The sequence below is a fragment of the Paramormyrops kingsleyae genome, chromosome 1, assembly GCF_048594095.1.
Source record: "Paramormyrops kingsleyae isolate MSU_618 chromosome 1, PKINGS_0.4, whole genome shotgun sequence".
NCBI lineage: Eukaryota > Metazoa > Chordata > Actinopteri > Osteoglossiformes > Mormyridae > Paramormyrops > Paramormyrops kingsleyae.
In genome coordinates, this window is record NC_132797.1 from 35752612 (window position 1) to 35773183 (window position 20572).

The following is a 20572-nucleotide window of genomic DNA, read 5'->3' on the forward strand; positions in this document are numbered from 1 at the left end:
TGTGCTGCTTGAAGGAAGTGAGGTTAGTCTGGATGCGTGAGCTGTTACCCAGCTGCTGCTGCCCAAAGCGGGACAGATCTAAAGCAGCACGTCCCCGTGACCCTGGGTGGGATGGAGCGCAAGGTTAAAACGAAGGAAGCCTGCTCTGATGTCCTGTGATGTAAAATGGAACAGGCTGGTGCTGATGCCTTCTTAGGATATGCCGTTGAGTCTGAGAAGATGAGCACACCAAAAAGCCAAGCGCAGCAGGAGAGACTAGCTGTATTTTGAGGTTTTCATGTAGTTTCCTATGATCTGCAGTTGTACTATTAAATTTATATTTCTGGTAAGAGTCTGGTAGATACAAGGTAGAAGGCAGTTCCTCATCTCTGATCAGGGAAGAGCTGAAAACTGCAGGCAGAAGCAAGTCATCACAGGCATCACGAGCACGGCTGAGCCATATTTACCTTTCTTCAGGTCGATCTTCAGCTTCTTTCCTGCCTTTTTACTGGTGGGGGGCACCACAGGAGCCAGGCCAGGACTCTTCGGCAGTGGGCTGCTGCCGCTGCTGCTGCTGCCTTTAGAGGAGGATGTTCCTGGGGTCATGCCCTCGGGTGCAGGGCTGGCCTGACGCTCAGCAGGCCGTGTGGCGGGCTCAGGGGTTCGGGCTTGGGAGTCGGCGCGCCTGGCATCGGGCTTAAGCGGCAGCGGCCGGCCTTTAGCCGCGGCATCCTGCCCCTCTGGGTTGTAGAGCTGCCCGATCAGGCTCTTCTCATAGCGCTGCTTGTTGGCCACAGGCAGGACCTCCAGTCGCACTGCGGGGGACCGCATAGCCAGCCGGAAGACGTCCTGAGACCTGCGAAGGGGGCCGAGATTGTCACGTCACGGATCACAGGACATGTACCTTGTTACCAGTTAGGGGGCAGATATACAGCAAACCTCAAACTAGGCTGAAGTGCTACATTAGACTAATGACTAATGGTTTTTACCTGTTCTTCCCAAATGAGTAATTCTGAAATATTTACTGCACTTTAAGGCTCTTTCTCCATTTAGTCATTTTTAAAAACACAGAAGCACCAGCCTGGGGACAAAGGCCATCAGCAGCAGCCCCCCTTCAATCAGCCTCACACTGGCTGCAAGAGGCTGCTTCAAAAAACCCTTTTCTAATGGCTGCAGTTCTGCTCCTTCTGAAGTTTGTCCAATATTGTGATAGCCATAAATGGAGCTATTCTCCACAACAATGCGTTATGGGAGGCGAAGATGCGCGGCTGTGATACTGCAGGGGGAGCAGCGCCTTTGTAAGAGCACAAAGAGCCCCCGGACAACAAAGAGGCGCCGCGGGCATGACGGCCAGCCACACGGCGGCCGCGGGCCTCCATCAAAGGCCCAGTACTTACTGCGTGAAGGATTTATCCATTAATTCGCTGTCATTGATTTTCACGATACACTCGTCGTCCTGGAAGATGCCTTCCCTCTTGGAGCGGCTGTTTTCCTCCACGGAGCGGATGTGCAGGCCCAGCGCCCTACAGACGGATACACACACACAGAGAATGAGGAGAAAAGGCACACAGCTGGGGCGCGGGGCAGCGCGCGAGCGCCTTGCAGACAGGCCCGCTGCCGCAGGCCAGCCACAAAAAAGGCAGCAATACTCATTTTCATTTCATACGAGCTGCTAAAATAGAATCACAGGAGGTGATGAGGTGCACGGTTGAAGGAAGGTTCTTGCTGATTGCTGAAGGCTTTCTGTCCATCTTTAGCTTCCCAGCTCCGCTCAGGCAGGGCAGAAAAGTACCACCGTGGCTCCCTTTCACACAACATCCCCTCTTCCCATTTACAGACAGACTGATATTTTTTAACCAGCTTCACTGGACTCTTATTGTTTTTCTTTCATTCTAGAGCTGCGAGCCTGTCCAAGCCCCAAGTATTTACGCAGCACTTTCATTTCTCCGACACATTAGTAAACTCTCGGGATTGCAAACTTAGCTAATTTTAGAAATGGTAGAACTACCCGTAGTCGCTCATTTAATGCAGCAGCAGCCACTAAGGACTGAACAACAATACCTCACAATAAAGGAACAAGTCAGCAGATGACATGGAACATTAAGATACTCCTGAATGTATGAAGGCAGATGGATCAGGAGTAACTTACAAAACACACACTGTTTCCAGAGCAAGTGCAAGGCCGTCAAAAGAGCAGAGCAACATAAAACTGCAAATGGGAAGGTGTTGGACCTGCATCGGTGTAGACATGCTAAGGGCTTAAAAAACAGCAGGAGCAGTACAGAGACAAGCCTGGACATCAGAAACCAGATTTTATACCCAGCGATGTAAAGTCCGCTGCGGCATATCAGGCCCCAGCACTGGCCCTCGGAAAGCTCTACGGGCCCCTCTGCGAATGTGCAGCTCCCCGGGTATAAAGCTCTGCTCTCAAAACTCAAATAACCATCTTTCTACTGCGAAAAGAAACCTAGCACTACAACGCTAATCAAATGCAAATTACATCAAAATTCAGCATTTTATAGATACAGAAGTTCCACGGAACACTCCATGTCACTAACCTCCCACTCTCTCACCCTCTCTTGTATAACAGCTACATAGTTAGAGCCTGTTATTACAATCCTCCCCTCTAAACATTATACTATGCATCCAGGAGACACAGCATCCAAATTAGATATCCGTTTTCTATTAATTACGTGCAATATACAAATATCTGTACGGCACCATACACTGCAATTAGGAAATTACAGGCGATGTTGACACGAGTGACATAAAACATGCCTTTGTTTGTTGTTGTTGATCTGCATGATCTAAATTTAATCCTTTAATCAATATCAGTGGCAAACATGAACACACATCCAGCTTCACATTAAAAATGATACTGACATTACCGAAGGATTTTGATCACAGAGACAGCAATATTAAATCAGTGACTGCATTTGATACTCGTATAGCGCTGATCATTGATTAATCCAGCTCATTTACATTTCTTGGTCGCTGGTAAATCAGTCAGAGAGAAAATGGAAGCCATTAAACACTAGCAGCGGCATCACGCCACTGGATTACAAAACGCATATGCTGGACGGTGAATGCGGAGGGACAGCTTTGACTGGCAGGGGGGGACACTTCAGCCCCTAAATTTCCAGAGATAGGCGGAGGCAGCTAAAACGGGCTCCGGCACTGAGGGTGTGATCAATACGCCCAGAGGGCAGTAAAAGCAGTCCAGGGACTGCTGTGTGTCCAGCAGCACCAGATGGTCGTCTGCTCCGCTAACCTGGGCCACTGGAGCAGGCGGCGGTATGACTCCCCCCTATGTGGAGGGACTGGATTTTATGGTCTCATGAAGAGCTCTTGAAGGCCCCCCTGTGGGAAATCTATCAGGAAAGCCCCCTAATTCATTCTGACACACCTCAGACTACAGACAAAGATGGCTTGAATATAGAACACACTACCTGCAGTGTCACTGTAACAAGTATCTATGAAGGATGAAGTTCTAACCATACCTACTTTAAGCGTGCTCCTCCCCCATCCAGTGCACCCCACCTCCCCTGTCCAGTGTACCCCATCTCCCCCATCCTGCATGCTCTGCCTGACCCCCATCCAGTGCACTTCGCCTCCTCCGTCCAGCTTGCTCTATCTGCCCACCAACCAGTGAACTCCCCCATCCAGGAGGTTCCTCCTGTCCTCCATCCAGTGAACCGCACCTCCACCATCCAGAGTGCTCCACTTATCCCCTATCCAGTGTACGCCCCTCCCCCTCCAAAGCATGCCCCGCCTCCCCCACCCAGCATGCTCACATATCCCCTTTGGTCCCTGCTGCTTAACTTTTAGCCACTCTCCCTTTCTCCTGCATAATATCTTAATGAGTTTCCCTGAGATGGCAGTAACCCTCCCGGGATATCTTCAAAGGCAGCGCACTTTAATGGGCTGGCTTTCACAGAGCTAGGCCCTAAGCATGTCACAGAAGGCCTTAGACACACACATCTACACCACTACGCTTCCTCCCTACCTCCAGATCTCCCACACCCCCCACTCCACCCCCACTGTCACAGTTCATTCTCATTTTCAAGGAACCCATTCAACTGCTGGGAAATCTATACTTTCCCTGCTCTGTGGCAAATGCATTAAACACACATTTGATGCGCAGTGTTTTGAAATATAACGTCTCAAAGACACGTCCTATAGCAAGTTCACCAGACCAGAGAAAACGTTAATGGAAACATTTGCGCAAATGCTAAGTGTAAAATGAGGTGTGTAACTCAGTACCCAGACTGTGATGGCTATACAGAAAGGCAAAGAAATAAAGGTACAGCCCCAATGAACAAAAAAAAAAGCGAACACCATTGACCCTGGCTTCTAATTCACTTTGATTTTTAGATTTTTGCTGTTATCCATTGTTTTGATTTTGTTTCACTCTTGTAATTCTTTACTCAGAACTCTTTTTAGCCATTTTATACATGTTCATTGTTTTTTATGCTGTACAGTACTTTGGTCAACGTGTGTTGTTTTAAAAGTGCTTTAAAGTATAAAGTTGACATTGCATGTTGACATTACCTGTGCCTTTTGCATGTCTACTTGTGAATTAAGTGATTAGGTTTTACTTGCCACATCACTTTAGAGCCTGTGCAAAATTGAAGAAATAAGGGAAACGGCAGGGTGAAGTATTGTGTCTTACAGTAAGACATCTCAGATATATGTTTCTTTTTTGTGCAAGTCATGGTCGTTTATAAGCCTCTTACACGAGAATCATGTTGAAATGCATTTTCGCATCCTGCTCGAAGTGCTGATTCCTCAATCCCACCGCATTCAGCAGCAGCGACGGTCATTTTTCAGATGCTTCTGTAGAAGCTGACTGGGTTTCATTCCGAGGCAAGCTTGCCACTTGGCTGCTTGATTACCAGTCATGAGCAGCAAGCAAATAGTGGCAATATCCCACATTAAAATAAATATTCTCGAGCGCAACGAAAGTATGCCCACCATCACTCTCAACCGGAGAAGCAGATTAGAAAATTAATGGCTGGAAGGGCTGGATAGCTGAAAAATATCCCGACAGGATTCAATGCACCAACACAATCTATCACTGTCTCCCTGTGATTACAGAAGAGCTGTGTGTCATATAACAACATATGCCAAATAAAGACATACAAAATGAATCTTGATTGATGTAATATCCATGTTGGTTAATAGTGGCTATAAGAGCATCTGGAGCAGCAGTAGTTAGCAGACTGTTGTGCTTCATTTGAGAAAAGGGGAGTGGGACAGAGGGGTAGCTAAAGACAGACGGCTCAGGCTTACCGTCCACTCAGAGAGGAGCAGTATGGCACTACGTGGATCCCCAAAGGTCCGTGTTCCCCAGAGATCTGCACCGTCCGGGTCAGGCTGCTGCTGCTGGGACACACAGGACAGGCGTGTTTGCCACACAGTCTGTTTCTGGAAGTTCAGTGTCTCTCACATGCGCACGCACACACACACACACACACACACACACACACGCACACAGTCCGCTAGGCACTTCTGTCAGTTCTACGACTCACAATGAAATCAGCAGACTTGCACAATCAGGCAGTCATACAGAAATGGACAGGATTCAGCTTTTGTCCTTTGGCTTAGACTGGTCAGCGCAGTGTGGCTCTGAGTCAGTCCCATTACCAGCACATGATCCTGTTTTTGCAAACCCCAAGCTATAGAGTTTCCATGACGGCCACATCACAGACAGACAGGATGCCCTTTTAAGTTCCCTTGCTGTAAATCTGTCTTTTGTCAATGTTTACTTTTCCCTGGCAAACGTTTCACGACTGGAGGGGGGGATGCTGATGGAGATGAAAACGGCAGGAAAGGAGGTTTTACTTTCTGACTGGGTGAAAATGACACAGGAGAAGCCTCTATAAAGGAGATTATAACAGTGAGCATGAGCTCACACTTTGCCAGGCAGTCAGACTCCACTCCCACCAAATCCACTCGAAACAAAGAGCCTTAAATCTTTACTTTCCTACGGAGACTGACAGGACACAAGTCCCAAAATGGCATAAACAAGCAGTTCCTCTTTCTGCCTTTTACTTGCGCAGCATCAGCTAAAGCAGGTTCCAGGTCTCCCTCCCTGGGCCTGCGAGCCGCCTGACGGAGGGAGGGGTGACGGGAACAGCACGGTGACCCTCACGTGTCACTTTAATAAGGACTTTCCCAGCGCAGTTTAACTCGCCGTCTGGAGTTAATGAGTTTATCGGCCTGACCACACATGCTCTTGCTTCTCATTAATCCAGCGCTGACCTTTTCTGCCTCTGAGCTCCCCTCCTCTTCCCCCTAATCGTCACGGGCCTGTAATGGCTCAGAGATGCTCAGGCCATTCAGCCAATAAGGAGGGGCCTGGGATCGTGCAGGAGGAGGGGGAGGGACAGCAAGGGGGACAGCGACGGGGGACAAGGAGAGGGACAGCCAGGCAGACAGTGAGAGGGGACAGCCAAGTAGGAGAGCGAGGGGGACAGCGAGGGGGGACAGCGACGGGGGACAGCGAGGGAGACAGTGAGAGGGGACAGCCAAGTAGGAGAGCGAGGGGGACAGCGAGGGGGGACAGCGACGGGGGACAGCGAGGGAGACAGTGAGAGGGGACAGCCAAGTAGGAGAGCAAGGGGGACAGCGACGGGGGACAAGGAGAGGGACAGCCAGGCAGACAGTGAGAGGGGACAGCCAAATAGGAGAGCGAGGGGGACAGCGAGGGGGGACAGCAACGGGGGACAGCGAGGGAGACAGTGAGAGGGGACAGCCAAGTAGGAGAGCGAGGGGGACAGCGAGGGGGGACAGCGACGGGGGACAGCGAGGGAGACAAGGAGAGGGACAGCCAGGCAGACAGTGAGAGGGGACAGCGAGGGGGGACAGCGACGGGGGACAGCGACGGGGGACAGCGAAGGAGACAGTGAGAGGGGACAGCCAAGTAGGAGAGTGAGGGGGACAGCGAGGGGGGACAGCGATGGGGGACAGCGAGGGCGGACAGCCAGGCAGATAGTGAGGGGAGACAGCAATGGGTGACAGTATGGGGGGAGACCAAGGGGGACAGTGAGCGGGGACAGCGAGGGGGAAGAGCAAGGAGGTGCTATGAGCCATGCGTTACACAGGGAGCTCAGGTGGGTCCATGGCTTCCTTCTCAAGAGGGAACAGCTGAAGCAGCAGTTCCCATTAATCAAAGGCAGACAATATCAAAGCAGCCACTTGATATGTGGACAGGGAGGGGTGGAGGATGGGGAGAGAGGATTAATTACAAGACCTTAATGAATTTGTACAAATTAACACAAGTGAAATAAATAACCCAAACAACCCCCCCCCCCCCCCACCCCCAAAGGCCCGACCGATTCTTCAAACTTCTCCGCAGCTGGCTTTCCACTTCCATTTGCCGATCGTTTCAGCAGCTCTGATGGGAAGACGAGCTGAAAAGTGGGTCCCTGGACGCTCGGTTATGGCAGGTGGCGGAGCTGAGGAGCACCTCAGATGCCGGTGTCTGCCTGCGGCTCTCCGTGCGCCACGGAGATGGGAGAATGGGCATTATTTACCCAGAGTGCTCCTCTCACACCAATGGCGGTGCGTGACTCAAACAGCAGCAAAAACTGTCATGAATAATCTGCTGAGAACAGCTGACAGTCTTACTACAGTGAGCACTCTGTGTGTTCACGATTATTACAGCACTGAGGGGAATATGCATGGTGCACTATCAACAACAGGAAAAACATTGGGGAGAAACTACAAGCAGTGCTGGAAGTCACAGAATCTGTACATATCACCCTCACACAGAGACACACAGGCACACACAGACAGGCAGAGACAGACAGGGAGAGCTCACAGGGATAATGAGCTTGCTGCATCAGACAGCCGCCATGTCCTCATTAGCCCTCCGGGGTTGTGCCACACACTGTCTGCCATCGCGTACTGGCACAGGAAACCGCAGCGCTCACAGGCTTGCTGGAGAGAGAGCTGCAGGATCTTAGCATTGCAAGCCTCTGTATTCCCTTTGAATATACATTAAGCCTGAAAAACCAAGGATGTGGCCTGGTGCAGGCATGGGAGATGCGGCGGCCATCACCGCCTCCAATCCCAGCCCAATGCCCCAGGATGCCACTGTGCTCTGGCCCAGCTGACTTGTCCACACCATGCCACCTTTACGCAGCAGTCTGGAGGCCTGTTATTCCGAATGCCCTTCTGCCTAAGCTAAATATCTGCATTTTTCACACTGCATCACATCAGAAACTGAAATTCAGCATCTGGGCATTAATTATTTTGAAAATCAGTTTGGCATGTCAGACACAGATCAAAAGCGCCGTTCTCAGGAAGGGAGTGGAGTGGCATTCCCACATTGGCACCTCCGCATTTCCTCAGCCCAGTTAGCCCCAGAGCCTTATCAGCACCCATGACTGGCATCGGCAGTGAGGTGTGCCGGTGCTGATATCCTGCCACCACTTGGGAGGCTTGTGGGGGGCGGTTGGGGGGGGGGGTGTCCCCAAGGGCGGGGTGGCTCTGCTGCGGAAGGGGAGTGTCACTGCTGCGTCCCCATGAGATACTCATAAACAAAACTGGACAGTGGTGGGGCCCAGCTGCCAGCCAGCCGACATTGCAGTGTGAAAACGAGGGGAGCTTCCTGGTCAGACTGCTGCACTCAGAAGTCAAGTGGCACTGGGAACACGCAGACTCCACTGAAACTGCAGAACGACTGGACAGTCCAGTACAACCATATAACTGCTATGGTCATATACACAGACTGTTTTAGCAATTTCAAGCATCATTTAGTAGCTGCAGCAAGTGTATCATTAGTGTTTTTTTTTTTACAATCAATTTCCATGAAGTTTACAGGGAGGGCATCATGCTGCACGGTCACCACGGTAACCAAAGGGCAGGAGCAAATAACATGCTCAAACACAGATACCCCACAAGTGGCCTGGACCTGGAACTTTATGAATAACCTTAGAGCTCAAGGTTACAGACCAACATGTTAAAAGCAGCAGAAGTCACAAACATGAGGTTTTGATACGAGTCAGAAATTTCATGTATTTTTTGATAAGCCATGTTCCTCATAAGGAAGCATTTTATAGATGTCATCTACACGAGTAGGTGTTTCTGTTAGTAAACCAGAACCAATAGCCTGAAAGCTGTACCAGGCCGTCCTGTGCAAGCACCAAGTTTGCAGAGATCCGATTCTGTATGCTGGACCCAACTCTCCATGGGCCAGACTATTCCCTGTGAACTAAAACACAAGAACAAAGACAGAGGCCACATCTAATCCCAGGCCAGCTCATTAAAGCCAAATGCTGATTTATGCACACATTTGTTTGTGTTTCTGACCCGGTTTCCTTCAGCTTTTGTAGTTGTCTAATGAATTCACTTAATATGCAAGTTCACCAAAGCCTTGATCTCCCACTAAAAAGGGGGAAATGCTAATTGTGTTAGCACTATATTGGCTGAAAAAGCATCAGAAATGTTACACAAACACACACAAACATTAATAATGTTTGCTCTTACCCAAAAGGGATCTTGCCCATCTTGGAAAACATCTCTGCTCCATGGTTCTCTTCCGTTCCTGTTCGGTCTGTCAGCAAATTCTTCCCCAGCTGTCAGAACACACAGTCCATTCGATTCTCTCTCCTTTGCAATTTTATCCATCATGGTTCTGGCAGAAGTTTTTAAGGAAGCAATTACATGGAACCCTCCCGAGTGCGGTCCCCTTCCTGACCATCACCCGCACATTGAGCGTCTTTCCCATAAGAAAAGGCATACCATCAATAATAGATAAGTATCCTATCTGTCCTAGGGCGTCCGTCTCATACACCCCCCTCCTTCCCCATGGCCCCCATCACTGTCCTTGACCAAATCTGCTTAAAATGAATCCAGTCAGCCTTCAATAAAATTGCTGAAAAGTTAAATAAAATATGAGGAAATTTAAACAAAGATATTGGCAACTCATGAACAACATATTAAATACAGGAAAAATACAATTATTCTTTTCCGCTTCTTCAGGTCAAAACAATATAGACTGAAAAATAATTCTAACAAGCAAATAATCTTACCTCCCTCCGGATTGTCTCCTTGGGCCCCAGCTAGGATCCCAACCAAACAAAACATTACATTTACCGATTTACCAAGAGTGACCCAGTTTAAGGTGGAAAACCTGATTATCTCCAAAGGGCTGTGGGGGCTTTAGCTGTGAAACACCAGGGGCCCTTTCCTGGTGCAAAATGCAAAATGCTGCTTATCGCTGTCATTGTCATCCAGGATATAAGAATCATCACCATCTCTTGATAGTAGGCTTGAGGCCTAACAATACTTGGACAGTACTGTCCAGAATAAAATACTCTAATATGAAACCAATACTAACAGAAGCTTTCTTGTATGTGATCTGACTTCCTGGTATCTCAGAAATGAGAGTCAGGTGATCAAAGTGTTAAGCCTTATTAGTTTCCTTTTGTTCTAAATTAACCCCTCCCAGGTACTGTAGAAAACTCACTCAACGTCATGATGAGCCAGTATTCAGCTGATTACTTTTTGTCCTTGATGGACTTGCTAGATATTTTCATGCTAACTAATATAGTCTTTATTTTTCATGTCTTGTGCCATTGTCTGCACAGTCCTAATTAACTGCGCACCGGAACCAACCCCCCCCCCCCCCCCCCCCAATACACACAGCCAATTCCTGCGCTGCCCATACCCATGTCAGATGCTCCTGTTAGCCCTAACAGCTGAAGAGCACCTCACAGCCTGCAGGACTCCAGGCTTTCATTAGGATGCTTTTTTGGACCATTATATAAAGTGGCCCCTGAACGACCCAATCATATCCACACCATCATCATGCACCCCATCCCAGCAGCAGGTCCATTATACCACAGTCTGGCAAGGAGAGGACAGTATTGTCACATTTTGCTTTGCTGTGGATCACTAAAAATGCTGAGCAAATATTAAAGAAGCTTCCAGAGAAGGCCAAGTGGAGGAAGATTATTGACAATACCATTAATATACAACTACTGCACTGTACTTCAACGGAAAACTACCCAATTCCATTACATTTTGAGCATGTTTCTAACAAATGAGACTTAAATTAATAATTGTAAATTCTAGGTGCACATGTTCCCAAAAAAGGAAGAATAATTAAATGCCAGAATATCCAGGGTGGGAGAAAGAAAATTAAGCCAGTTAAGTACATAAAAGAAAAAGAGGACTGTATTTATGCTTCATTTATTTTTATGGTAGCATACAATAAATTCTACGATTGCTTTTTGTTTATAAACAAGTACCTACCTAAATTACAACCACATTGCTGTCACACAACTTTGTTATTTTACATAGCCACTAGCTCAAGATAACATTTATACGTGACATTGATGTTTGGCCATAGTCTTCTGTCAAAAATAAAAGCTACCCTGCAGCAAGCAAATGTTTAAATAGCTGAAAAGGTTTTTAAAGCACAGGGTCAAAACCAAAAGGGGATATTCTCATTTCCCCCCCCTCCTCAATGTAATTATTGTGGTCCAATATGTGCACAGAGCTCCAGCTATTAAGTAAAAAATGAACTACCTACAAGTATATTTCCTTCCACTTTTACCATGCGCAAACTAGATTTTCTCCAGGAACCCCATTTCTTTGTTTATCTGAGCCAAGACCAGTCAACTACCTCAAGAGTTACAACCTCTGCTAGTAACTAATATAATAATTATATTATTAATGCAGAAATATTTACTAATGTGTCATTTTCAACACATTATACAACATTCAAAGTACACATTTTAAATGGAGTGGCTCTTTTAAGGGCTTTAAGTGCACTTTTGCTTCACTGGGGCTTTGATGAACATAGTCTCTTTATATATTGAACAGGTTTTGTTTTAGCAAGCTCTGGCTCTACAAGGAATTAGGTCTTCTAAAGCAGAGACAACCAATATATAATCAATTACACTAGTAGCCCAAGCTTCATTTAAAGACCAACCTTGGTTAACATAATAAAAAGCATAATAATAAATAATAAAAATGTTAAGACTCCATATTAAACATATCACATTGAAAAATATGTCATTGTCTCAATGGTGCAACATCATCCAATACTTTGTTCAATCTGCGTTTTAGCACCTCTATGCTATCTTGCTCTAATGCAGAAATGACAAAATATGGGAGGCTATTAAAGCCATCCTGTTCACTTAGATGTTTCATCATTAAGCATTGGCAAAATTTTTATCAAGTGCTGATCCAAATGAGCTGCCCACACAATATTACAAGGGAGAAATAACTGGGGCAACCAAAGACAGCATCACACGAGTCCCTCCAGCAGGAGTTAGAGTCATATGCTCACTAAGGCTCACCTCCTCCATCCCAGAACATGCATGGCAGCAATGACAGTGTTAATGCCTATGAACATTGAGATGCTGAGCTACAGGACCTCACAAGGCCCTCTTGGAGATTACAAGTATGCCAGAAGATACAGTGTGGAAAATACATTCTTAAAAGTGTTAAAGCCAGTTGACATGTGACACAGAACACATTCACAGTCTAATTAGCAGGATCTGAGGGTCTCCCTGAGGAACACACCATTAATGACCTGAGGTGCAGCAAGAAGATGGTTACATAAATACACAAGCTTAGAAATGACTGAGGCAGGGGAACCATTCAAAATCCTGCACACAGGTTGAAATAACTTTCTACTAGAATGGTCAAGTGTGAATGCCATCTAACACATTTGCACCATGAAGAAGATACTGATCAAACAGCCAAGCAAACTTCTTAGGGAATATCAAATTTACGTTCCTTTAGTAACCCCTAGGCAAAGGCAGCAATTATGGCATATTTTTACATGGCAAACGAAAAATTTTAGATGCAGGGGTAGTCTGGTAATCTTTGGACTTATTATGATGTAGGTAATGTTCTTTCCAACAGTCGAAACTGTCAGAGAGCTAGTAGGGTCAAGCCTGTTGGGGATCGGAGGTGGTGTGGTGCCTGCTGCATGGCTGCACCTGGGTCCCAGTTTGAGGCAGCCCATCTGGGAGGAAGCGTGGAACGTCTTGTCTCTCTAGCAAGATGACCATCTTCCTCTGCTCTCGGGGGACCTTTGTAAATTCTGCATTTCAGTGGCGGCACTCTCCGAGGTACGCAGGCCAGGGAGTGACCAGATCTCTGTAGATGGGTACATCGATTTTTGGTCTGGTTGCCATACTGAGGGAGTAGCTGTTGATGATAGTGTCTGATGTCACTTGTTTCAATGAGCGTATTGTGAGGCTCAGACTAAGGCACTCCTTGGGTGCCTTGTCTGCTGTCTCAGTGCATGCTCCAACCGTGGTGAGTGATGTTCTCATTGAAGGAAACATTTTATTTGCAACTTCCTTCGGTGGTTGATGGGTGCCCAGGAGGTGACACTCCCCTGGTCATGGGTGACTTCAATGCAACCACTGGCATTGACTATGAGGATTGTGTCAGTCCCCACGGGTCTGGTGACTAGGGTGAAAGTGGCTCCATGTTCCTTGACTTTGCGAAAGGTCACAGGCTGTGTGTTGTTGGATCCTGGTTCCAACACCCGAGTCACATTGTTGGACTTGGTACTCCAATACTGGTGGTGCGGTGAAGGACATTGATCACATCCTCACAGGCAGACGCTGGAGGCTTCTGCAGAACTGCAGGGTCTACAGAAGTGCCCAGTTTGAGAATTCTGACCACAGACTTCTTGTTGCTGATTCAATGTTAAAGATCCATAGTCTATCACGAACTAGGAGAATGAGGCTGGACTTGGCTAGACTCCAAGATCAAGCTGCTTCTGTTGAGTTTGCATGCAGCTTGTGTAAGGAATTTGCAGTGCGACCATAGGCATTTATAGCTATTGAAAAAACCTGGGGCTAAGAGAAATTTGCCTTGGGCTTAACTTTTTGTTCTTTTGAAGAAAGTTTGGTCGTGGCTAGGCTTAAAATAAATGGGGCTATAGCCCCAAGTGATCGGTCCTAACGACACCCATGGGTGCGACTGCTGACTCTAACATGATGTTAGACAAGACCGTGACAAGACCATGAAGGTTGCTGAGAGTTTTGTTGGTGTTGCCGGTGTTCCCAGAAGGAAGAGTTTCACAGGGCATCCTGGAAATACTCAGGAGGAGTCACAGCACACAACTTGGTGGCAACTCCAGTCTGTACCAGGACCTGAGGAGGATGGCTGTGAGAGCTCTGAGGGCAGATAAGGAGGCGTTTGTTAGAGGAATCTGTGAGCAGGTGACACACCATCTGTGGTCTAGTGACCCACATCCTGTTTACAGAGGAATCGAAGCAGTACAAACATCTGAATCTGTTCCCTGGAGACTTGTAGTCAGGACGGGCGATGGAATGGTCCTTACAGATGACACTGCAGTTGTGATCAGATGGGCCGGCTACTTTGAGCAGATGTTTAAAGCTGATCCTCCAGTTAGGACATCTCTGAGTCCATGTTTCTTGAAGCTCATCCTCCAATCAGCTGTGAATCACCCAGTCTCATCTGTGGTATCCGGGGTGAACTTTGCCAGGCTGGTGGTAAGGCTGTCCTCCTGGCATTGCAGGCAATCTTTTCTTCCGTTTGGGAGACAGACTTCATCTCTAATGACTGGAAAACAGGACTTGTCCCTATTTGGAAAGGGAAGGGCGATCACATGGATTGCAGCAACTACAGGGGGATGACACTGCTCTCAGGGCCAGGTAAGGTCCTTGCTAGGGTCATCCTAAAAAGGATCCATGATCACTTGCTTGCTTACCAGTAACTGGAGCAGTCTGGTTATGCACCTAAGAAGTGTACCCTCAACTGCATCATCAAGCGCAAACATGAATATTGGTAGAGGGTCTTTATAGCCTTTGTCAATTTTTGTAACGTGTTTGACTCAGTTGATCAAGCTGCCCTGTGGGACATTTTGAGACTTTTTGGAATCCTCCGAAGTTGCTGGACATTATAGCCAGCCTGTACACTAGTACTGAGAGTGCTGTGTAGCGTTGAGGGAGAACCTCCGTGTTCTTCAATTGATTCTGGGGTTCGCCAGGGTGTGTTCTTTCTCCTACTCTGTTCAATGCTTGCATTGACTGGGTGTTGGGTAGGATCACGGGGTCCAGCGGCTGTGGAGCATCTGTTAGTGAAGAAAGACTTACTAATCTTGACTTTACCAACAATGCTGTGATCTTCACAGAGTCAATGGAGGCTTTCATCGGCTCTGGAGAGACTTAGCAAGAAGTCTGAGCATCTGGAATTGCGAGTGTCCTGGAGAAAAACTAAGATCTAGGCCTTAAATGATTTGTCAGGCACAGTCTTCAGTAGTGTGTCTGTCTGCAGCAATAATGTTGACCTTGTCAAGAGGTACACTTACCTCAACAGCAACATTCATGTCTCTGGTGCCTTCCTATGAAGTCACTAGATGGATAGGGAGAGCATGGGGGTGCATGGGGGTGTTCCCTGTCTTGCTGTATGGCTGTGAGACATGGGCACTATCCAGTGAGCTGAGATGAAGACTGGACTCCTTCGGTACTGGGTCTCTTCGAGAGACTCCTTGGGTACTGATGGTTTGACTTTGCGTCAAACGAACAGTTGCTAGAGGAGTCCTAAATGAGGAACATTATGTGCATTGTGAGGGAGCGTCAGTTACGGCACTACGGCCATGTGGCACGTTTCCCTGAGGGTGATCCGACTCACAGGATCCTCATTGCTGAGGACCTGAGCAGCTGGACCAAGCCAAGGGGACTCCCACACAGCACCTGGCTGAGACAGATGGATGGCCATTTCTGGAGGGCGGGACTGGACCACGTGTCTGCCTGGGGGGTAACCAGCCTGGATCCCAAGGCATTTCATCATGTGGTGGGTGTAGCAATGCCCCACATCAGTGCATGCTCCCCAACCTGACCTGACCTGTGATGTTTAGTGGGATTCAGACACCCAACTGTCACCATGTGATACAGCAGCTGACCCAAATCATTTGAGGATTCTCTCACACTGACCCCACTACATATCTGGCTGACTTGAACATCTTCAACAGTGTTGGCAATCAAATCAGAACAGTTAGAGCTGACTGGTGACATCTGCAGATCTAGTCACTCCATCCACTGCATAAAATCTCCTTTACATTGCTTTCAAAGCCATCCATTCATTAAAATTTGCCTGTCTGTTAATTCACAGATCAATGAAAAAGAGCACACTATCATGCACAATAAAAGCTTTCATCCAATGCCACGTCTGAGAATTACATTTTCAATCTGGTTTGCTTTTACTAAGATTTTTTTTCTGATGTCAACACTGGCAAAGTCCTACAGAGCTCTTTACATACTACTTTCAAAGTGTTTAAGAAACAAGAATGTCAAGATATTCAAGCTTGAAGTGGCAGCTGTTTAAAAAACAAAAAAGGAATTTATTACCACTTCACAGACAACATATAGCATTAAGCTCTCACAGATTACAGCTGACCACTGCCTCAACTGTAGCACTGCCGCCAGGAATGGAGGAGCCACTGCAATACTTTGAGGATAAAAAAAATTATTCTTCAGGTCCAAAACCCAAATACCATTAAGACCTTATTTCTTCCCAGTGCCCACTGATCACAATGCAAATGGTAGTGGTAACTGTGGGGGAGAACCAGTGGCCTCGCCAATTAACTGGTGGCAGATAATTTGCTGGGATGAATGGGCAGGAGACTGTACAAAGAAAGCAAGAAGGGACCACTATACACAGGCTGGGGTAATGTAAACGTGCGGCTGGCCAGTGTCCAGACCAGTGAGAAATGTGTACAATCTGAACACAGATCTTTAACAACCCTTCTTTACTTCTGCTCAAAAAGTGCCACAAAACAACTCATGCAAGCCCTTTCTGAGCTTCCCCAAACTGATCTAGTGCTACACGGATGGAAGGGCCCATTAGAAAGGTCACACATGCAGTCACACTGTCACACACATGGCTCCACCCCCCACGTGTGATATACCTGCCAGTTTAATTAGCCCCAGTTGAATTTTCAGAGAGTGCTCCAGAAAGGCATGTTAATTAGAGATGTTTGAGAGAGCAGCCACTGTACTACAGTTATTTGTGAGGTTAGTTCTTCTTTGAGATTAATTTGACAGCATCTCTGCGTGAGAAATGCCGCCCCCCCACCAAGGGGAAGCACAATAAGAGAGTGCATGTGTGGTCTGGTTCACCCTAAGTGGTGAGTAAATGGCACAAAATGTACACTTTGAGTGCTGCCTTTCAATGCCTATGGATTACAGTTAAAAAAGCAAGTCTGATGATAACACTGGAACAGCACAGTATGTATGCCGAATTACAGAAGTCACAACATAACTGGATGATAGAATCACTATAGAGAAGTTTGGGGTTAGAAGCTAAGCTTCAGAAAGACAGTAAAAGTGTAAGAATTCATGCTTTGGGTAAATTTGGTCGCTAAGTAAGCAAGTAAGTAAGTAAATACCACCCAAGAAAAAGACACATTCAAAGCACAATTCAAGTATACAAAGCAAACAAATAACCTTCTCCAGAGAAACACCTACAGAGCTCTGCTAAATCTCACAAACATGGCTGACATTAGCTCCACACTGTGGCCTGACCTGCGGTTCAACAAGTCAGGCATTACCCAGCAACACCATCTCCACTGGGGGCACAAGTCCTCTAGTCTAGATTTATACCTAGCCAGGTCTACAGAATGACCACCTAGGGCCCAATCAGATGACCACAGGGGCCCAATCAAAGGCCATAAAGTCCCACTGCTCTGGATCAGACCAAATAACAACAACATTATTCCTCAAGAGATTAATCTAGTACCACGGAAATGCTTTTAATTGGCCATGAAGGTGCAAAAGGGATTAACTATAATAAGAACAGAGTGGAAAAAATAGCCAAAGGAAAAAAAATAACTGTAGAGCAAACAATCAGAATAGTATTAAAACACCATTCTGCTAGAAAATGACCAAGTTATGCTATTCATCAAGATACATTTATGTTTTTCTGCTCTCAGCTTCTACATATTTGTTAAGGCAAGATCACTTCCACTGCTAACAAAATACAAATGCACCCACGTACTGCAAATTAATGCTGAGGAGTCTTTAATATATTTATTTTTCTCAGAGAACATGATGAAAGTGGATGATTAACAATCTCGTCTTTGTACATGATCAGTTAAGACGTTCATGATTTAAAGCTGTCATGTAGTCTATTTTCTTAACTCCACGTGGGGGAACGTCAAATCTTGCCAACGAGTCATCTGAGTCATTAGAAATTATTCATATATTCAAAGAAAAACTGCCTGAAAAAATCATTTTAATTCACCATACATCATTTAAATTTCTAGGCTTAGGCCACGGAAACCACATGAAAGAGGAGCAGAAGAGAATCCAAGGCAGAAACTGTGAGCAGACACCTGACTAAACATGAGCGATCCCACATCCTACTGCTGAGCCCCGGGGGCCACCCCTCACACCGCCAGGGACTTCAGAGAGCCATCAAGCCAGAAAACAGAGCGCCTTCTTCATTAATCAGCAAAGCGTGTGTTTGTCTGGGACAGGGAGCAGGTCAGCCAGGCGTCACAGGCGTTTTAGAGCACAGCAGACGATCGGCCCAAAAATGAGGTAAAAACAGGGAGGCTCTACAGCCGCTAAGCGACATACAGGCCTCGGAGACGGCCGAGTGGGAAGGTCGCAGCTGTGAGGAGCCTGGAGACAATACGCAGACAGCAAAACAACCACTCTTAGAATGAGCAATGAATTGACAAACAAGCAGGGGGCAGAGGGGGGCAGAGGGGGGCAGGGGCCTGGGGAGGGGGGGTGGCTGCGTAGGGGTGACATGACCTCAGATGCTTTTCAGAAGCCTTCTGTATCGGAGACCTTCTTCACAGGACCTTCCTCCCAGTTTCCTGGAGAAATGCCCCAGGCTGCATATGTAGATCAAAATAGAACATTACCGGGCTGGCCACTCTAGACTAAAGCAGTCCTGGCCCAGCAGACAGACAGCAGCCTGCTATGTTCAAAGCTCAAAGGGAAGCCGTGCCTGTCATGTACTACACCCGCTCGCAGGCACTGGTCACGGTCACCCGACACCCACAGGATGTGTCCATTTGGCTCCGCCTCCAAATCAAGCAAAGAGAACAAACGGCAGCATTAATCAAAACCCCTTTCAACAACAATGAAAGATCACAGCAATGGAAACGGCCAACAGCCTCAGCTCTGACTGACAGTATTTAACTATTTTTTTAAAAACAGACATGTTTTATATGCCATTTGCACAAGTACGGATACATTGGAATGCTTCTCTCGCTCGCCCATGGGCCCACAGACATGTGACTGTTCTGCTGAGGCCGGGACTCGAACCGGCGACCTTCTGATCACAGGCACAGAGACTTATGGGAGCTGTTACAGAAATCCTGCTCGTCCTTATCTAGATGCACCCTAAAACATCTGCTAATACATATGCATGCAGCTGCTCATGTGACACAAGTGAAACCTGCCGTCTACGAAAAAGTGTGAAGGATGTCTGGGAGAAACTGACACACACACTGGCCTCCAGCCCCATGGAGAACACACCTCCTTACCGGCCTGTCACGACTCCTGTCACGACTCCTGTCACGACTCCTGTCACGACTCCTGTCACGACTCCTGTCACAGCCGTGCAGGAACCGCACACTAGTGCATTCTCATTCAGTCAGGTATGAGGCTGAACACCGGCCGGGTGCATTCAGTACATTAACGCAGCTCCTCTTAACACACTGAACGTAACAAATGAAAAGAACAGCCCACAATGAGCAGAGTGGTAATCATAAGAGACTCCATCTGTTACCACCCAGTCCATTAACCAGGACAGAGAGAGAAAATACGCTGTCTACAGAGAAAAATGAAGGCACACGTGCTGTGAGCTTCAGTAAATATAAGCCGACACCTCCACGTACCAGTAAGGGACTGGTGATCTCTCACTAACGGACAGCTCTATTTGTTAAGCGTCTGTACTCCAACAAACTGTGAAGGGTAGCAGGCTGCTACCTGCGTGTGGGACCCAGCGAGCCCCCGAGAAGGCAGAGGCAGGCAGCTTCCCCCATTCCCACTCTGCCTTTTATCCACCCCCACCCCCGCCATCTCAGTCCCCCTCATCACTGCGTGCTCACCGGGGGCGACGGCCTGCCATCCAGATCCCCCAGCTGTGAGGGTCCTGCTTCGATCGTGGGGCCAATGGCCGACTCACTGCTGCTCCTCACCATGAGCGGGGTATCTGTGGGGGGGGGGGGGGGGCATAAATACGAAAGGTCAGAAGGTAAAAGCAATTTCTTTCCATTGTCCATAGTTAAGTCTATAGATTATGTCAAGGGGAAGTACTTTGAACAACAGACTAAGAATTACAGGTGAATGGCTGTTATTTTCTCTTATTCTTAATGTCACAGTGAGCCAGAGACAACCTTAATGTTTATTATTATTATTATTACTACATTACAGAAGCATATGGTATGTTATAATGCAAGTGTTCTTCCTTCCCTCCGGAGAAAAGCACATAAATGAAAGGGTCGCTGGTGTGGTGTGTGGTCCCAATCTGTGCCACGCCTGCAGATCCCTCACCCGCCCCCCTCTGCCTCCCCATGGAGTGGTGCAGCACGGGACACCCCCCAATCGGGAAAAATACCCAACATCAA

General features: G+C 47.3%; 1 protein-coding gene across 4 annotated transcripts in view; it reads right to left on the reverse strand.

Moving 5' to 3' along the window:
- pard3bb (par-3 family cell polarity regulator beta b) overlaps positions 1 to 20572 on the reverse strand; it is a 162984-nt gene that overhangs the window by 95037 nt on the left and 47375 nt on the right. For 3 of the 4 annotated variants that reach the window (XM_023805839.2, XM_023805841.2, XM_023805838.2), the window contains 5 exons: positions 20054 to 20157; positions 9475 to 9563; positions 5272 to 5364; positions 1377 to 1502; positions 447 to 835 (listed from right to left, as the gene is read on the reverse strand). In XM_023805839.2, coding sequence (XP_023661607.1) covers positions 447 to 835; positions 1377 to 1502; positions 5272 to 5364; positions 9475 to 9563; positions 20054 to 20157 — 801 coding nt within the window. The remainder of the gene's footprint in view (positions 1 to 446; positions 836 to 1376; positions 1503 to 5271; positions 5365 to 9474; positions 9564 to 20053; positions 20158 to 20572) is intronic. The other variant, XM_023805840.2, reaches the window with a different exon arrangement.